Source organism: Anguilla rostrata, chromosome 7, assembly GCF_018555375.3.
Source record: "Anguilla rostrata isolate EN2019 chromosome 7, ASM1855537v3, whole genome shotgun sequence".
NCBI classification, from domain to species: domain Eukaryota; kingdom Metazoa; phylum Chordata; class Actinopteri; order Anguilliformes; family Anguillidae; genus Anguilla; species Anguilla rostrata.
The window spans coordinates 38855337-38874282 of NC_057939.1; the positions used below are offsets into that span (position 1 = coordinate 38855337).

The 18946-nt window shown below is 41.5% G+C and overlaps 1 protein-coding gene across 1 annotated transcript in view; it reads right to left on the bottom strand.

The window, feature by feature from the left end:
- Nucleotides 1-1621: 1621 nt before the first annotated feature.
- The window catches only part of LOC135259665 (rab11 family-interacting protein 1-like), a 33195-nt gene continuing 15870 nt past the window's right edge, over nt 1622-18946 (bottom strand). Inside the window, exons 2-6 of the mRNA XM_064344265.1 lie at nt 16147-16634; nt 15031-15643; nt 8635-11334; nt 6219-6375; nt 1622-4490 (exon numbers count right to left, since the gene is read on the bottom strand). Of these exons, the coding sequence (XP_064200335.1) occupies nt 4233-4490; nt 6219-6375; nt 8635-11334; nt 15031-15643; nt 16147-16634 (4216 nt within the window). The 3' untranslated portion in view covers nt 1622-4232. The remainder of the gene's footprint in view (nt 4491-6218; nt 6376-8634; nt 11335-15030; nt 15644-16146; nt 16635-18946) is intronic.

Consider the following 18946-nt stretch of genomic DNA (forward strand, 5'->3'; position numbering starts at 1 on the left):
AATGATATATACATTTCAATATTTTTTCTTCAGAATCTTAAAATAGTCTATTTGTCCCAGTGGTCAAGCTGACAGAAATTTCAAGTGAAAACCCATACAGACTGAGAAGCTGGGAAATTCATGATGGATATTTAGAAATAGATGACATATTCAGAAATATATGAGACTAACAGTGAAAAAAAATACAAGTAACATTTGTTTTGTAGGTAAATTGGCACGTCATTGATTTAGCAGTCCCAGTTATAGCTACAAGACAAGACACTGAGAAAGTCACTCACTGTCCCATGATCATCCAATGTTAATTTATTTGTGTATAGGGACCAGTTTGTGGCACAGTATAACTGCCTGCACATGTTCCAGGCAGTTATACTGTGAGATTAAGACAGGAATACTGCAAAACAAAAACTAGATTTTCAAGAATCATTTCACAGTGGACTAATTCAGATAACTGCAATCCACATATTAAGTATTACTGTCTCCACCTTGTTTGTCTCAACTGAGGCAATCGCTTCCAACCTTTGCACTTTGTCTGCTGCCAAACTAGTCAAGTGAATGATACCAGCAGAAACAGGAATCTAATTGCTTGTGACAGGAGCAAAAACAATGACGTATACTCGGTTATCACTGCAGGCACATGAAACCGGATAGGGTTGCTGAGGAATCCACAGAAAACCAGTTATGAGAAAACAGTTTTTAAGATATCTTGTCAAATTTGTCAGTGGCAGTTTGGCTTGAAATAACCTAGAGCAAGAAAGAGGCACCTTATTTTCTACTTCTATATATTGGGACTGATATAAATGTTTTCGTGAACAAAGGAACCCTGTAGAACTGCTGGAAGAACTTTATAAAGTGACACTCAGTATTGTCTAATAGACTCTATGTGACATTACCTAGAGGTAACATCCTTGAGAGCTTGGAGAAGCTGCGTTTAATGGTTTCTTCAAGTTGGAACACATTTGAAAATGTTTATTTTTTGCTTGTCATACTTGTGGTTTGTTTTTTATTTTGTTTAAACTAGTTAAATTAGCACAAATTCAATACAAAGAATACATTAAGTCTGCTTCATTCCGGTCTAAATTATAACTGAAAACTGAATCGGTAATTTGTAGCAACCTAATATGGCCCGGAGGCAATAAATCAAAAACAATACCATTTTGAAATCAGCAGAGCCCTCTTGTGGCTGGCAAGATAATAATCTGCAACACTCAACTTGAAAACAACAACAACAACAAAAAAGAATTTAGGCCTCGGTTGTCCTTTGTAAGGTAGCCTGTTCATGACATGAAGATAAGTGTTAAATGCAACTAATAAAATGTATATAATTGACCGGAGTGTTATTGACACAGATCAGTGGAATTTGATTGAAATTTGAAAATTACATACTTTGGTACTTTAGCAATTTTGTGAATTTGCTACATTGTTGCAAATTTGCCATTTCACTTAATTCACTTAATTCAGAAAACATTTTCACAGAACCGTACATGCTATTTTTTGATTGTACTTTAGTTTCAGTACTCATACCCATGAAAATAATTTCAAATTAGATCTAAGTATGTTCAGTCCTTCTGCACATTGACTACAGAAATACAGTAATGATAACATCTGAAGAAATACCACACACTTAAGGGTGAAAAGCGGGTTTTTATTTCACACCACAGTGCTGAAATCACACATTTTTGTGAGTGAGAACCTTTTGCTGGAAATATCACATACAACCAACATGGGGAAAAATTAACACTGAACACATTTGATTCCTGGAACACAAAATGCTGAATAAACGGTCCAACAACAATGAAAAAAAGAGATGAATTAAGAATCTTTAGATCAATTAATTTCTGCCCTTAATTTATGTAAGATACGCTACAGGGCATTGAAGATGACTGATACTTGGAAATGACATGTATGGCGTAGTATAACACGTGTTGAACTTGTCACATAAACTCCAGTGGAACACCTCTACAAATTTTCGAAACGAGTGGCCTTTCCAAACAAGAATATAATAACAGTGCACACAGTTGCAAAACTAAAACAAAAGCGAGGCATGGTTTTGCAGTGGTCAATAATAGTGAATCACTGTGTATGTCCCAAAGAAGCCGTGCATGGACTAACAGAAATGTGTGTTGATGTTACCTTATATTTGCAACATTAGCCCTGAGTGTCAAGAAACCAAATGAGACACACAGACCAAATCCAAAAGGACAAACACAATCAAGGTGTGCGTGAAGAAAGCTTTTTCAATTTGCAGGTTTAATTGCTTTTTAAAAGCCGTACTATAAAAAAATCAGGTATCAGGTATACTTATACTAAATGAACTACTGTAATGCTGCGTTTCTTTTCTGTCAAGTGCAATGGGTAATGTAGAGCAGTACAATGTAACTGCATACCAAACCAAGTCTGAGAAGAAAATTAACATCTTATTGTAAGCCTTAAAGTGCTTAGAATAATTTCAACAAAAATTAATAATGAACTGGCATGAAGAGAATGCAAAACCTTATGGAATGAAATGTAAAGCACATAACACATTAACATTTAAAAACTACACCCCTTGTTCCACATACCACATGAATTCCTTGGACCACATGAAAAATGGACAAATGAAATTGCATGGTATAACTGCAGACAAAGCTACTTCAGTTTGTTATGTCTACATCATCAAGAGGAAACACCAAAGCAATCACACAAAAGTGGTCAGTAGCTGGTTGTTAAGACTCTTTGAAGCACCTTACTGTGTGATAAAACTGTACAAAAAATATTCTAACAGACCAACTGCGAGCCCGCACTGCCTGCGCTGCATCTACTGCAGTTTTTAAAAGCGCAATCAGGAGTGATATTGGTCAATAACATGGCTGCATAGGTTTGAATAAGCATTAATACTGTGTCAACACACAGGACAATATATACTATATATACACCACAGTTGAGGCTACACATTTTACAGAGAATTTTCGGAGAAGTTTACAATGCATGTTTAATGTTGTTCTCTTAATGGAAGCTTGGAAGGGAGGTAGTCCGCAAAAACAAAATAAAAACAAAAAATATTTAAATTATACATTTCTAGACATTTTTACATTGAATGCATATAAAAATTAAGAAAAACTATTAAGTAAAAAAACAAACAAAGAACAAACAAAAAACACTCATTACCATTCACAGAATTTAAGTGATGTTTTGGAAGCACGTTGGTATCGCACAACGGTAAATTACCCCACCCTGTATCATACTTTGGATATTCAAAGTACAGCTTCATTTACAGGCTCAGTCATATATTCTTATGAACACAGAACTATTGCATCAAAGGTTAAAATATAAATGAACAAAAATCAACACCAACAAAAAAATATAAAATAAGGCAGCATTTGGCAGATCCATATGGCATACGTGCTACTAAACATCTCCCTTCCTTTTAGCACACTTGGAAGCAAGGTAAGCGGCAGAAGTGTAGGAAGGAGGTGTGTTGAAGGGGGACGGATGCAGAGCCAGCCAGCCAAAGCCAGTTCTGAGGCATTTTGCTAGAACTATACAAAAGCTGTGCCAACAGCACAGAGAAAAAGCCAAAGGACTCAGTTCCACACTCTAGCTTTAGAGAAGCTGCAGTGCACATCTCTGTGTCACAAAGTCTGAGCGGATCCCACAGTATGCATCATACTGCATGTTTTTTTTTTAAACAAAAATAAAACAATAATGAAGGCAGCATAATAACAAAGCAGCCTTGAGTGACATACGTTATGTGAACTTCTCATGAGCTGAGATCTAAGAATGTTCTCTGATCTCTGGGAATTTTGATTCTCTAGGGTTTGTCCCATATTTTGATGGCTTTCAGATATTACACAGAGTAGCCAAACACTTCAGAGTCCCAGGAAAAGCAATGAGTCTTATTTTTGAAGAGAGAAGGTGCTTTCTTATATTATAAACACTGCCATCTAAAAAAATTCACTCTGAAGGTATGGTTAACACAGGTGAGGCTGGCTCTTTTTTAATCCACGCTAATCATTTTCATATGAACCATTTGGATCATCAATCAAATCATCCAGCCACCCAACCCCTACCAGCACCTCTGATATGTCCTTATCCTTCATAAATAATTAAAACCAAGGAGGTATACATGCAAACAATTTTCCTAACCTGAGTCCAAATTGAAAGGGCAGTATAGTAAAATGGGGTCACTAGGGTAGTGGGTGTGGTTTTGGGCGGAGTTTAAACCCCGTTCCCCCCAAGCCAATGGGGCCAGACCTTCACTTGTATCTGGAGCGCACCTGCAGAATTGTGGGCGTCTGCTCCATGATGCGCACCAACAGCCTGTCGATGTAGTCCTCCAGATCCCGCACCTGTACCTTCATCTTCTTTAGCTCTACCTCCCGCTTCTCCAGCAACGCCCCCTGCTTTTCAAACTCCACCCCCTTTTTCTCCAGCTCCGCCTCTCGCTGCAGTAACAGAGTGATGATTTCGTTGTTGGTAAGGTGGTCGTACTGGGCTGCTCTCTCTGAAAGAGACTGTTCGGGAGAAATGGAGAGAGATGTGTGTAAAGATGTTCTCCTTCACGTGGAAGGATACTTCTCTGAAAGAAGCATTACATTTTTGTTTGATAATTCAAGCCTGCAAACAAGTTATTTGTTCCTTTATCCTGTTAATAAGCTAAACATGAAATATTCAGAGTTAAATATTCTGAAAACATTTGACATACCATACAGTTGTCCTCCTGTGCTTCGCCTTAGAATGTGACATTGCACCGCAATGTGTATTTACAGTCCAGCAACTACCACACTTTACAACATTTAAACATACTGTACATAGATAAGCATACAGTATTTTCAATGTGTAGTCTGCTCTGCCGATTTATGGCTGGCCCATTGCCACAGTGAAACAGATTCATAGAAGTATGCCACCGGTTTTTAAACAGAAAGCAATGAAAGACAAAGATTGCCCAAGGCTCCATTCAGTCAGAACTACACAACAAATTTCTGAGTCTTTCTCAATGCCTAAACAGACATTGACCATAGTTAGAAGCCCCTTTATTTTTATCTCAATCCAGTTTTTAATCCATTTGCTAAATATAATCTCTAACAAATAAGTACTTGAATGACAAAAAATGGTTAGTAATTCATGTACAGTAAAACTTAAGATGAATGCAATAACTAAGACTTCTGTTCACACACACTGAATGAAATTGTTACATTTTGATGATTAACGTTTCTTTATACTATTATAATATATGTAGTCTCTTGCACATGCGCTACAAATACTATGCACGCAAACCCTACCTTTCTAAAATTCTTGATACAGAAAAAACTGCAAGAACTATGGCTATCATGTCACCATTTGAAAAATGAGATATTAGGCATTTAACAATAGCAGCTCCATGTATGTATTTATTAATTGAGAAGATGTCTCAGAAGAGACAGTTCATTTGCTGTGATTCTGATCAATAATTGCCTGCACACAAAGTGTAAGTGACAACCGAAGCCAAGTACAATATTCGCTAACTGCAACACCACTGCTTAATAAAATTTGCATTGCTTTTTCCCATACAGCTTCATTTACAGGCTCAGTCACCTATTCTTATGAACACAGAACTATTGCATCAAAGGTTAAAATATAAATGAAAATCAACACCAACAAAAAAAAAAAAAAATAAGGCAGATTTACTTCTACATGTGTTCCTTTTTGCATATACAGTGTAGTGTATTGTTGGTTTTTAATGACATAAAATATACAACACATTTTATGATATGTGTGTGTACATATGCACTATATTAAAATTATTTCTTTATTATTCAATACATTCTAGGGCTGTACACTGTAAATGCATTAGAAAGTATAGTCTTGAGATTTTTGGATTTCATATTTTACATTGGCATTTATTATTGTTTTTCATGAGGTTCCAAATCAGGGGTGTCAAAATCCAGTCCTGGAGGGTTGGACTGTCTGTAGGCATTTGTGGTTTCCTTTCAATCAGCAGCCAAGAACAAGCACTGAGAACAAGGTGTGTAAACTCAAGGATTTAAACGAATCACTTGTGTTGAAACACAATAAAAAACCAGGGGACACTGTGGTCTTCCAGGACTGCCACCGATGTTCTAGATGAAACTGCAGTTATTTCTCATAAAGGGGAGTGAAACCCTTAAGACAGAAAGGCTACAACTTAAAAATATGTTTTCTCTAAAGGACTGGAGATACTTAAGCCAACAGTACAACATGTCTACAGCTGCTTCCATGCCTACCTTGCTACTCTCACTCCCAGGCTCAACTGGCTGGGACGCTCGCCCTGGGTGAATGGTGGACTTGAGCTTCTCCAAACCACTGACCAGTACTGAGCGGCCTTCTGGCTTCTTTTCTCCCTGGAGAGCTGAAGCGGTCAGTGGCTTCACTGGGTGGGGGCTGAAGAGGAAACGGATGAAGGGGTGGAGAGGGAATCACTGAGGTTAAGTTTGGGAAATGAATACCTTACCATGACCCCATCCAAGCTCTGCTCAGTGTGAATGTCAAAGCTTGATTTGGCCTACAGTTGTGTCATATTTGTTTCAACAATAAATACTGCTAGCAGGAAAGTTCTATATAAGCATTTATCTTTCTCAAGTCACAGGACAGATTTTATAAATACAGAAACAGTCAGCAACTCCCCTGGCATGGAATATCATGTTACATTATGGAATGCACAAATCAGTGTCGTGAAAGGACTTACAGACTCAACCAATGATTTCTGGAGTGCCCCAGACATCAGTTAAAAAGTCCCTGGATAAATAACCACCCCCTGTCATTTGTCTGACATTGGTTCCTTGAAGAACAAGTGCATAGTTCAACTAACCAATGCTGACCAATCAGAGCAGACCAATAAGAGAAAGAGAAGATTGAGGGTGAGACAATGGGGGTGAAGAAACATTAAAAAAAGAAAAGAGGACACAAGGGAGACAGGCAGAGTGATATAAAAAGGGGGATAAAAAAGAAAGCAGAAAGACTAAAACTAAGATTGGCTAATAATAACAAATAGGGATGTGAGAGAGAAGTGGTAGTGGGAGAGAAGTGATAAAAGGAGAGAGAGCACACGAGAGAGAGAGAGAGAGAAGTCAGTAGACAAGGTCAGTCAGGTTGTTAGAAAAGCAGCCAGAGGAGATCAGGCAGAAAGTTCCTGAGGAAGAAGAGAGACCCACTTTTGATTGACAGCCATGCACATTTTCCATCTTATGTTCTATGAGGCAAGAGAACAAGGATCAATACAGCACTGAAAAAGCACTACGCAGCCCACAGGTGGAGCAAGACGCCTTTAACCAAAGCAAAAAAAAAGCAAATATATTCTGGATCAGAATCGAGGAGTCATGAAAAACCTAAATTTTAATTATTTAATGCTGATCAGTGTTCCTGCGGCCCAACCCCAACAAGTAATCAGAGGGACCCTGATGGGATTCAATCAGGAGCCAAAAGCCATAAAACAAGGCCCTTTTCTACATGTGTTTATTAGCACACAATGTTCTCTCGATGTCATGAAATGGACATTTCTGAACCAAAGACTTTGACTCTTCCCATGCTTCCATTATCAATTCTATAAAGACCTCTTTACCCTAAGGACACATCAGTGTGTAGGGACTGGCTATAAAAAAGACAAGGGAAACAAACTGCAATGGAAAGCCAGTGGTGAGAAGCATCATTCACCGACCCTCACCTCGCCAGCTGAATTCAACACAAAGAACAGTTTTATGATTCAACAGCATAAACAATGAACAGGAAGTGACTTGGGGGAAATTTAAACTGAACACCGCCAATTTAGCCAAAATCGATATCACACTAAAATCTGAGAAAATATATAACTGAAAAGCACATCCCATTAAAAACACATTAAAACAATGGAACAAATGTATGAAATATGGACCTAAAATTAGGGAAAAGTGAACATGATATACATAAGAAAAGGAAAAAATACATTTTGAAATACAAATGAAATTGGAGATTCTGCGAAGGCAATGTCATATTAAGACTGCCCTCTTTCCCTGAGTTGGACTTTCATATTTGAATACCTGTTACTTTTTCTGCTAAAACTCACCTGTGCTATTCTGTAGAGTCAGGCAGTCACATGTGATAACAAGAACAATGCTCAAAGAATTTGACAAATACTATTGTCTAATGCAGGGATGTATATACAACAAAAATATGAGAATATTACAAAAATACAATGGTTTGTCCTACCTGAAAATCATAGATTATAAATCTAAGTAAATTAATAGAAGCAAAGGGAACATTTTTTGGCCAATTACACCTGGTTTGTGCTAGACTTTTTCATCAAATCTTTAACCTGGCCTTATATTAAATGTTATTATATGTTGTATAAAACAGAATAGTTACAACAGAAGGTACTGTACAGTAATTCTTGTTGAGGGATGTGTTACTGAAGACCTGGGAGTAAAATATGTTCAGTACCCAAACTCAGTATTTTTTCATATCAAGAGATAATATTTGTTAATAACCTATGCAGCACTATCTACAACTATAAATGTTCAGATGACAATGCAATTAATGTGTGGTGAGCTCATTGTCATGCAAAATGAATGCAACAGCTGAAATATATGGATTGGGCAAAATTAAAAAGGGAGAGGGGAGGGGGCTTGGTGGCTCTCCCCTTAGCGGGGCATTTGCATGTGGTCTCACCTGCTCTCTTGGTGGGACAGGGAGCTGGTAGCCGGGCATGTCTCCTTGGGCAGAACTGTGTGCGCTGAGCCAATCACAGGCGGAGTAGTGGAGGAGGGGGTAGCGGTGGTCTGGGCAGTCCCTGCTGTTGGCCTCACAGTAGGGAGGATCAGGGCAGGCGGGGGGATGATGGTGGACGGAGTGTTAGTTTTAGCTGCTTGGGAGGAGGCAGAAGCCCAAGGAGCAGAGCCATGCAGTGGGAGCCTGGGCTGAGTCTGACTTCTTGAGCCTGGGGCCACTTTGGCATGGAGATCCTCAAAGCTGATTTTCTGTGTGCTTTCAGAAAAAGGACATTCCACCATACTCGGTTCTGCACACCCACCCTTCCTGCAAAATACAGCCTCCTGGCTTGCTTTAGGTCCCTCGTTCACATATTGACTAGCTATTGTTGACTCGTTACAAAGCCTGGGTGGTTTGGGCGGTGGCTCGCTAACTTCCTGCTTGTTGCATCCATCCTCCTGCAATAGCTCAATGAAAGAAGGATAATTCGAGGAGCATGTAGCCTTGAACAAAGAGCCATCCTTTTCCGCTGTGTCTTCACCGGCGGTGGTTTTCACAGGATGATGACCATGTTCTATCTCTGTGGTTTCCCCAATAGTTTTATCTTCAGTAGGAGTACAGGAGTTAAGTGCCCCTGGTTCATATAAAGTTCTGGACTCATTTGTCTCTGTACAATGACTTGGCAAAGGGCTGCTGCAGTTAGGATGAGTTATAGAAGCTTTGTTTGATGTCTTCAAGTTTGAGGTTCCATTTTCCTGTTTAAGATTTCCTTGAAATGTGTCGCTGAGCTGTGAGTCCTGGCTGGGCATCGCTGTCTTTTGGTCTCTGGGTGGCCATTCTGTCTGAGAGCATTCTTTGCCAATGACCCCTTTGTTAGCATTCCCTGAAGCACTTCCTTCCGCAGAAGTCCCAGGTGGACGCCGGACCTCAGAAGAAGGAGCTTCCACTGGTTCTGTAGAAATACTGAAATCTGACTCCAGGACCAGAACTTCAGCAGCATTTCTGTTCATCCCAAATGTAGATCTCACAATTGGACCAGGAGCAACAGGCATGCAGCCTCCTGCATCGCCACAATCCACCGACACAGTAGTGGAATTTGCGAAGGTGTTTGAGGTCAAGCTGTGGCATTTATTTTGGTGCACTTTGTTAGGGAGGGGTCCAAGAGTAGATAGAGACACGCCAAAATCTTTGTCTGTGTTGTTGTTTATCTCAAAGACATTGTCAATCCTGGCACCACCAGAAGGAGCAGAGTCAATACTGCCAAGCTGTGAATCACAAATATTTTTATTGGAGACTTGTGCGTTAACTTTAGAATCAAACATTTTGGTGTTAGTCGTGCTTGGATGGACGGTGGTAACATTAGGAACAGGCTCAAGTGCAGTAGCAGAACTGACATGGGACTTCTGGTTACCCATACAGAGTATGTGTGTTGGGATAGTGGCAGTGGAAACAGTCTTAGCTCCTTGGGCCTCTGATTTATTACTGTATGTTTCCATTAAAAGTGAAGGAAGCTTGTCTTCCACTTCTACAAAAGTACCGCTTGTAGAAACTTCTTCATATAATCCTTCAGGCATTTCTAAGGGGAAGAACTCAGGTGGGCTGCTCAGGTTTGTTTCATTGTTGAGTCCTTGTTCTCCAGAAGTTTGTCCTTGTTGAAGCCTGTGGTTCCATGCCAAGCCCTCAGCGTCACAGCCTGACATCCTAAGACTATCTTGGTGTTGCAACGCTGCGGACATGTCAGAGAAGCTGCTCACAGGACAATCATACCTTGACGATGGATCATAGTTGGAGGGTTTCATGAGTGGTTCTGTCGTTTTGGCTTTCTCCTCAGAAAGGAGGTCCTGGAATGAGCAAGGGGTGTTTTTCTTGCGCTCCCCCTCCTTGCGGTGTAGCATGGAAGCCGCATCTGTCTGAGACAGCAGACATGCCTCCTTCTTCACCGCTAGCTCCTGGGCTCTGTCCAGCCAGCTGTCACTGCGGCACTCTTTCACCGGAGTCCTCACAGGCCATCGCGGGGGAAGAGGCGGGACTTTCCCGGCTAGGATTGATGCTTCATTAGCCACAGTCTCCTCTGCAATCCCACCCACAGGCCACTCCTTAACTCCGCCGTTCCTTCTGGGATTGGGACCTCGCGGTGACTTCAGCCTGTTGGTCGCGAAGGCTTCAAACTCATCCCACTCGCAGCCACTCTCAGACAGGGAGCGTGGGGTAAAGGGGTTGGGGGAGGAGTTAGAAGTTCTGGGCAGTAGGGCGGGAAGGGACCTCTGTCGGGACACACCCTTGGGACGCTCCCTCTGAGGAACAAATGGTCTCTGAGGCACAGCATTGGGGGTGGTGGTGGGGGCGCTGAGCCTGGAAGGGGCAGTTGCGGAGGGCCAGAGGGGAGAGCTGGAGGGGCGCGGTTGTGTAGGTAGGGTAGATTTTAGCGCCTGATCAGCTAGGAGCTCCTCATAGAAGGGGTTGCACTGCAGACGGGTGAGGAAGGGGTTGGAGGGAGATATGGGTGGGGTAGCAGGGGAGGGGGTGAAGGGGTTAGCATTATGCCCACTGCCTGGTGAAGCAGAAGCAGGGGAGGGGCAAGGCAGCAAGCGATTGGGGGAGCAAGGTGAAGGGTGACAGGGTGCATCTGTGCTGGTTTCTACCATAGGAGACACTTCCTGGCTGTGGAGGGAAGGCAAACATGATCCTCACAGTTAGCGCTGTGTCAAATGGAATTTTACAGGACTTTTAAAGGAAATATCATTTATCATTTATAAGGTCAATAACATGACTTCTGGGCTGTTATTGCAGCCAGTATACTACAGCTGAAAGAGTAATCTCAAATTTGGTTTCAATTTAGTGCCACAAGTATAGGTGTTTTAAAATAAATAATTTTAAAAAATGTAAATGAAGAAAAAAGTAAAAGTAAAGCAATGTGAGTTGAGATCAAAAATATATTTAAAAAATAAACTGTACACTAAATTTTTAACCTTAAAATGTAGCCTACTCCAAATAAGAAAATCAATTTGAAAGCATTCATTTGATATTTGCAAGCAATCGTAAACTTTACATGTTACAAATATGCGATTGTCTTTGCTTAAATTTCCTTTCCTTGTGTTTACAAGTTTTTCCCTTCATTCACAATTCTTTATTTTTCTTGAAAAGGAAGTGTTGATGAAATTAAAACAAATGTAGATGATCTATTCCCAATTCTATTAAAAGAATGTGATACAATACAGCAATTTACAACAGTGCTTACCACGTCAATTTATTTTTGCCAACCAGATACTGTTCAAGGAGTGGAACCGAGACAAAATTAATGAGGTTTCTATAATAGGAAAAGGTAATTCACGGGGCTGCATTAATAAGAAACCCAGCCATCTTGTATACTGGAATCTCAATGAGATGATTTAACCTCTGCGTATAATATGTTATAACCTCATCTTTCTCTCCAAGAAGAATTTTGGAATCAACTTTACATATCACTGAAACTCAGATAGGCATTGTATACGACAGAGATCTATGTTAAGGAAACTTAGAATATAAAGAACATTACCAATACACACTTGCTGTGTGCAGCTGTAGTGATATGATTAAGCTAATTGAATAATTAAGAAGAGAAGTTGGCACAAAATCCTGAAACGGATCGACCCTTGTTGTGCACCCCTGCTTTAGTATAATAAAAAATCAGGCTCACAATAGGAAAATAATAGACTGCCATCGTACATTTCACCTTCCTAGATAGTGCCCAGAAATGAATCCCTCGGGAATTTTATATTTTTAACTGGTAGTAAAAAATCCATATGCAATCATATTTAATGGTAGCTAATTGATTATTTGAGCACAGAAAGGTAATCCTTCTGCAAAACACACAATTACAATCAGAATCAGCTGCTGATTAGTTGTGATAGTCTCATGAAAATGTATTTGTCCCCTTCCTGATTTCTCCTATTATAGCATAATTGTCACACTGAATGGTTTCAGATCATAAGACAAAATGTAATATTAGACAATATTAGACAATGTGAGTAAATGGTGTGTGCCCTACAATATGTTGGTGGCCTGTCCAGGGTGTATTCCTGCCTCTCGCCCACTGCACGCTGGGATAGACACCAGCGCCCCCCGCGACCCTGCCCAGGATAAGTGGATATAGCCTAGATAATGGATGGATGGATAATTGATAATAAGACTCAGCTGACTGAACACAGCCAGGCTTGATTGAAGCCAGCCCTGTTGAATCTAAACCTCACTCATGTTTAACCTTACCATCAGTGTGAAGTAGTCACCACAAAGTTTCTACAAGCACACTATGCCACAAAAGCAAACACAGCATTTCACAGTAAGAACATTGTACCAACAGTCAAACATAGTGGTGGTAGTATGCTGGTGTGGGGATGCTTTGCTGCCTTGAGACCCAGATGGCTTTCCATTATTGAAGAAACCATGAATTTTGCTCTGTACCAGAAAATTCTTAAAAAGAATGTCTGGTCACCTGTCCATGAGCTAAAGCTGAAGCTCAAATGGGTTATGCAGCAAGACAATGATCCAAAAAACAAAAGTCAGGCCTAATTTTGTTTCTTTTCCACATGACTGAAAAGAAACAAAATTGTAGTGGCTTAGTCCAAAGTCCTGATTGAGCCCAATAGAGATGCTGTGGCAGGATGGGCAGTTTATGCTCGAAAACCTACTGTACCAATTTGTCTGAATTAAAGCAGTTCTGCAATGAAGAGTGGGCTAGAATTCCTCCACAGCAATGTGAAAGACTGATACCAAATGATAGGAAGCGTTTGGCTGCAGTTACTGCAGCTAAAGGTGGTGCAACCAGTTAGTTAGGAGGCAATTACTTTTTCACATGGGTGATATGGGTGTTTGATAACTATTTTCATTAAAATAGTAATAATAATTTTAAAAATGTGTTTTGTGTTTACTCAGGTTCTCTTTGTCTAATATTAAATTTTGTCTAAATATCTGAAACCACTCAGGGTGACAAATGTGCAATAATAGAGAATATCAGGAAGGGGACAAATACTTTTTCACAGCACAGTACTTAGCTACTGAAATGTGGTTGTTGCTCATGAAATAACAGATATATACTGTGATGAGTGCCAATCTATATTTACAGATTGTACTATATTATTAAGCAGAGCGTAAAAAATTAAAAACATTTATACTGAATGGTAGACACTGTAAACTGGCAACTAAAGTGCCTGTTTACTTATTGGGTTTCTAACTATGAGGTCTCTGGAAGAAAAAAATAACAAATTCTTATAATTTTTTGATAGGTGTTTTTTTTTTTTTTGCTGTGCCCGTTAAAGGGTAAATTAAATAAAATAAACCAAGGCTATGACACATGCAAACAAACCTTGGGTGTGATCAAGACTATATGGCCCACAATATGTACTATTATTCACATAGTCATGCAATACTTGGGACCAACCACTTTTAAGTTCTATATTTAGCCCTAGGTCAGGTTAGGGTCAAATTATTACATTAGTAAGCCTCACATATTCTTCCCAGTTGTGACTATGAATCGACACAACCTGAATCTCATACCCAATGTCTCAGAGGAAAATGATATGCTGGCTAACCATCCCTTTTCGGGTATCATCAGGGCAAACCCTTCTGGGCCAGAATTTCTCAGCATTAGTGTCAGCATGATGAGCTACCTCGTAACAATGTGGAACAAATACAGCAGGTTTAGCCCTGTTTAATGCGACCAATCAACCATTTCAAATCTCAAGGCTACTGAGTACATTACAGTGAGCTACATAATGTTTGGGACAAAGACATATTTTTTCTTGATTTAGCTCTGTACTTTTATATTTGTAATTGAAAAATTCACATGTGATTAAAGTGCACATCCTCAGCATTTATTTAAGGGTATTTTTTATACACTTTGGTTTCACTATGTAGAAATTACAAATCTATGAACTGTGGAGTACAGAGCCACATCAAGAAAAAATATGACTTTGTCCCAAACGTTTTGAAGCTTACTATATGTATTATAATATTATTATACAAATATTGCTACTCGGTATTAAAAGCACTGTCCTTAATGGTAATTATCATAACACTAATGCTAACACCGTGTTTACATCAAGGCTACTCAACCCTGTTGCTGGAGATCCACCATTCTGTAGGTTTTCACTCCAACCCAATCTCATTCAAGAGCTAGAGGTCTCATTGAGCTGCTAATTAGTAGAATCATGTGTGCCAGATTAGGGTTGAAATGAAAACAGATCTGCAAGAACAGGATTGGGCAATCCTGTTTAAATTAAATCATATCATGATGGTGCAGCAATAGAGTATTAGAGTATAAGAGAAGATAACAGTGAAAACCTGGAGTGCAGACTCCAGGCAGGAGTCAGCTATGCTCACCTTGGCTTGTTCTGTGAGTCCTTGGCACTGAACCATCCCTTATATCTCTCCTCAGTGTGGGGCGGGGCCTGCCCCTGCTCTGCCTTGGGCGTGTCTGAGCCCTTCCCTGCTGACTCGCCCCTCCCATGGGAGAAAAGATTCCTCTTCTGCTTCTTACCCTCGCCGGCTGAATCTGGCCCCACCATTGCCGTGGGAACAGTCGGCATGGCGGCCTCCATTGACTGGCCCAAGGAGGCGGCGGCGGCCGCGGGGGGGGCCACCTTCTCCTCCTTCCCGGCCCGGTCGAAAGACCAGCGTCGGGCAGTGCCGGGGCTCCTGCGAGGGTCATCGGCCCGCCGGGCCAGGTTCTGGAGCGACCGCGAGAGGGGGGCGCACTTTTGGAGCAGCCCCAGGGTGGCGGGCAGGGTGCCGCCGCCCCCGCCGGGCCCCAGCGGCTCCGCCCCGTACACGTGGATCCCGTTAATGCAAAGCGAGGAGCGGGACAGGGAGGAATTCTGGGCCCGCAGCGTCTCCACGGCACGGGGCCTGGGCAGGGCCACGGTGATCCTGCTGACCTCGTCGCTGAACGCCCTCTTGTGGGTCATAAGCTTGGGGGGAGGCTGGACAGGATGCACTGTTGGGTGGGGGTGGGGGTGGGGCAGAAGAGTGAGAGAAGACATGGATATGAGACAGAGAAAGAGACACAGAGATAGAGAAAGACAGACATACAGAGCAGAAGAGACAGATGGGGTTGGAACAAGACCAGGTCAAAACCTAGTATATGGCTGGACCGGCAGACCAATGGTGTGACTTCATAACTCGGCTGACCAATGGTGTAACTTCATCACTCACTCAGTTACTCAGTCACAGACATTCGTATTTGTAGGGCTGGCCCCGCTGTTGCGGTCCAGCCAAAAATGTAGAAAAGGCCTGGACCATTCCGACAGAGGAAAGAAATAAAATAAGAAAGAGACAAAGAAACGTTTGCTTGGATACACTAATATTTTAGACTATACACATGATAAAGTCACATTTGTATACATGCAAGGGGGTTGTTTAATAGTGGCCAGTGGTCATAAAATGATCTTGCATGCAAACTCCCCAACGCCTGAGCCCCACCTCCCCCGGGCCTCTCACCGGGGCTGCTGTCGGCCGGGTGGTTGCTGTCCTCGCTGGGGGAGTTGGAGAGGTCGGACACCAGCATGTTGACCCCGGCGGTGGGGCTGAGGCTCCCCCCGGGGGACGAGGCCCCGCTGCACTCGGAGGCCAGCGACGTGCTGGACTGCACGTCCGACGACCTGCGCAGCCGGCCCTTGAGGAAGAAGCTCTTCACCTTGCCCCGCCGGCCCTCGTCGTCGTCCGCCTCGCCCTCCCCGGAGATGCGCCTCCCCCCGCCCGACAGGACGGCGTAACCCCCTGGGACGATGGCGGAGGTGGACTCCACGTCCCCCCGCATCTTGCCGGACATGCGGTCCTTGAGCTTGCCGAAGGCGGAGCGCGGCTTGTCTTTGACGGAGAGGTCGAACATGCTGGCCGTCAGGTTGTTCCGGGTGAACTGGACCGTGACCTGGAGCTCCCCCCGCTCTTTCTCCTTTCTCCCCGACTTGGAGCGCAGCTTATACCATCTGGAAACAGAGGTGGCATATAATCAAACACTATTCTGAAACAATATGGCAGGCCTACATCTTCAGATTACAAGGTGGCAAGAACCAGGCACAAGATATAGTCTCTCCTGTCTTGTTCTGTTTTCTCTTAGTCCTCCGTGTGTTCTCCTAGCTTTAGGGACTGCTGCCATGCTTGGAAAAGAGAACTATGTATCAAAGGAAAGATGCACATTGAGTTAGTCCCTATAAGTCTCATTTTAATAGCAAATTTGACCCATTGCAACCATTTAGGAATTCCAACATAGATACTGTGAGCTTGTAAATTCTGCTTGTACATTCACAGTCACAATCCTTTAGTAAATCTGGTCCTTAGTTTTAAAATTTGTATACATTCTCCTTTGCATGTCATGAAAAGGCTGTCATAGTTTTTGCCATTTATCTTGAATTGAGATGCCTAAAACATCTGAAAAGAATGAATTAATTTTCTAGAAAGGTTAAAAACTTTTCAACAGTTACTGGGAACAATAAGGTCTGTTCTGTCCTTGTGTAACTTATTTGAGGTGCTTCTTGTAGATTTCAGTATCTTTACCGAGAAGCTATGCACACAGCTGGGAATTTACAAGACCTTTCTGTCTACAGAAAAAAATTGCCCTTCATTTGAGCTCTTTGTCTTTGCCTCATTTTCCTCATGTATATTTATTGTAATCCACAATTTACCCCAAAGGGTTTCATACCAAACACCCCCACATGTTACTCATGTTATTCATTCGACTATTGTTCTTTGTCTAGCGTGGCTTTCAGAAATAAATAAACAAAGCTGTTTTTACGGCCTTGGCAACGAACCAAACTGCCTGCTGTTTGGCCAAAGCAGGCTACAAATGGCCAAGGTTATTTCTCTGCCAGTTTCTAACCCGTAGGATGAATCTGCCTACTGACGCAATGAGGGAGCTTGTGGTGCTGTCTGAACTTTGTGTGACCATTCCGAATCAGGAGCTCAGCTTTGCTTCAGCGAACACTGACATTATCACCCGTGCTTTCTTCTAAAATCTCCCTTTCAGCAAAATTATTGTAAACTTTTAATTTTTAAGGAGAACAAACATACACACACTCCAAAAAGGTCTTGACGTAAGGAGCTTGAAGAAAAAAGCAGTAATTCCATTTAACTGTGCGATTGTTAACATTTGGACCCATAGGTTAATGTCTTTTTTGGGCAAAGCCTTTAGGCTACATGCTGAACTAGAACCAATCGCAAGGCTATTTACTTCAATAGTCGCATATTATTTTGGACAACAGCTTCTAAGATTCAGTGATCCTGAAATGTTGAAGCCTGAGTAATGCCTCTCACACATATGGAAGACCACTGACCAGCATGTGGTATTTGGAAATCAATTTTAAAAATGAATCATTTATTTGAAAGTAAAACCGTAAATATAGTAGTATCACAAATTGATTTCACATAGAGTATGTAGCCAATTTGCAAAATAACAGAACACATCATAATTATTGATTGAATAAACTGGCTATAGTTAACAGTTTAGGTTTTACAGAGTCTAGGATTAGGCTATATTAGGATTCTAGAATTTTACTAGAACCAGCTACTAAGCTGATGGATTTGCTGTAAAACATTATTGCACTCACGGTCTTCCATAATATACTGTAGCTAATTTGATAAAACTGCAATTTGAATGAAAGCACTGAGGTAACCCTCAGTTCCACCCACAGTTCAACCAGCATGCATCACATCAGCTGTAAAAGATCTGAACCAAGGCTGAGGCCCAGTCACATCACAAAGCACAGAAAGTTCTGAGTCTGCTGCACTGACCTGTACGTGAACCTAAAATGTCTCCAGATTCTTCTCTTCCAAAGGTCACGGCGACCACACAGAAACCACAATGTAACCAGGTTTCATCTGGCACATAGTTTGTGGTGCCCAGAGAAGGCTAAGGCCTCAATATGTTCTTCTGGAAGGAGCACAACACTCTGTGTACAAACTTACATATGCAGATCCCAGAAATTCAAGTGTCTGACAACAGCCACATGCAAGAGATACAGCCCCGGGTGTGCCAACCCTAATGGTCTTGGAGCAAGTTTACTTGCTATATTTCTGTTTCGATTTCTTGGCATCTCCTTCCATCTTCCTGTGTACTTCTGCTTGTTCAGCATCACTCCTTTTCTCCTGTTCACCTTTGGCTACTCAAAGTTACCCATTGAGCATTTTAATTATTAATGCTGTATTCTTATTGTATTGCTTGCACTGAATAAACCAGGGCTAAACTTACAAAAAGGAAGCAGAGAGCCACAGTGTAACTCAACACATGATCCTGGAGAGTCAC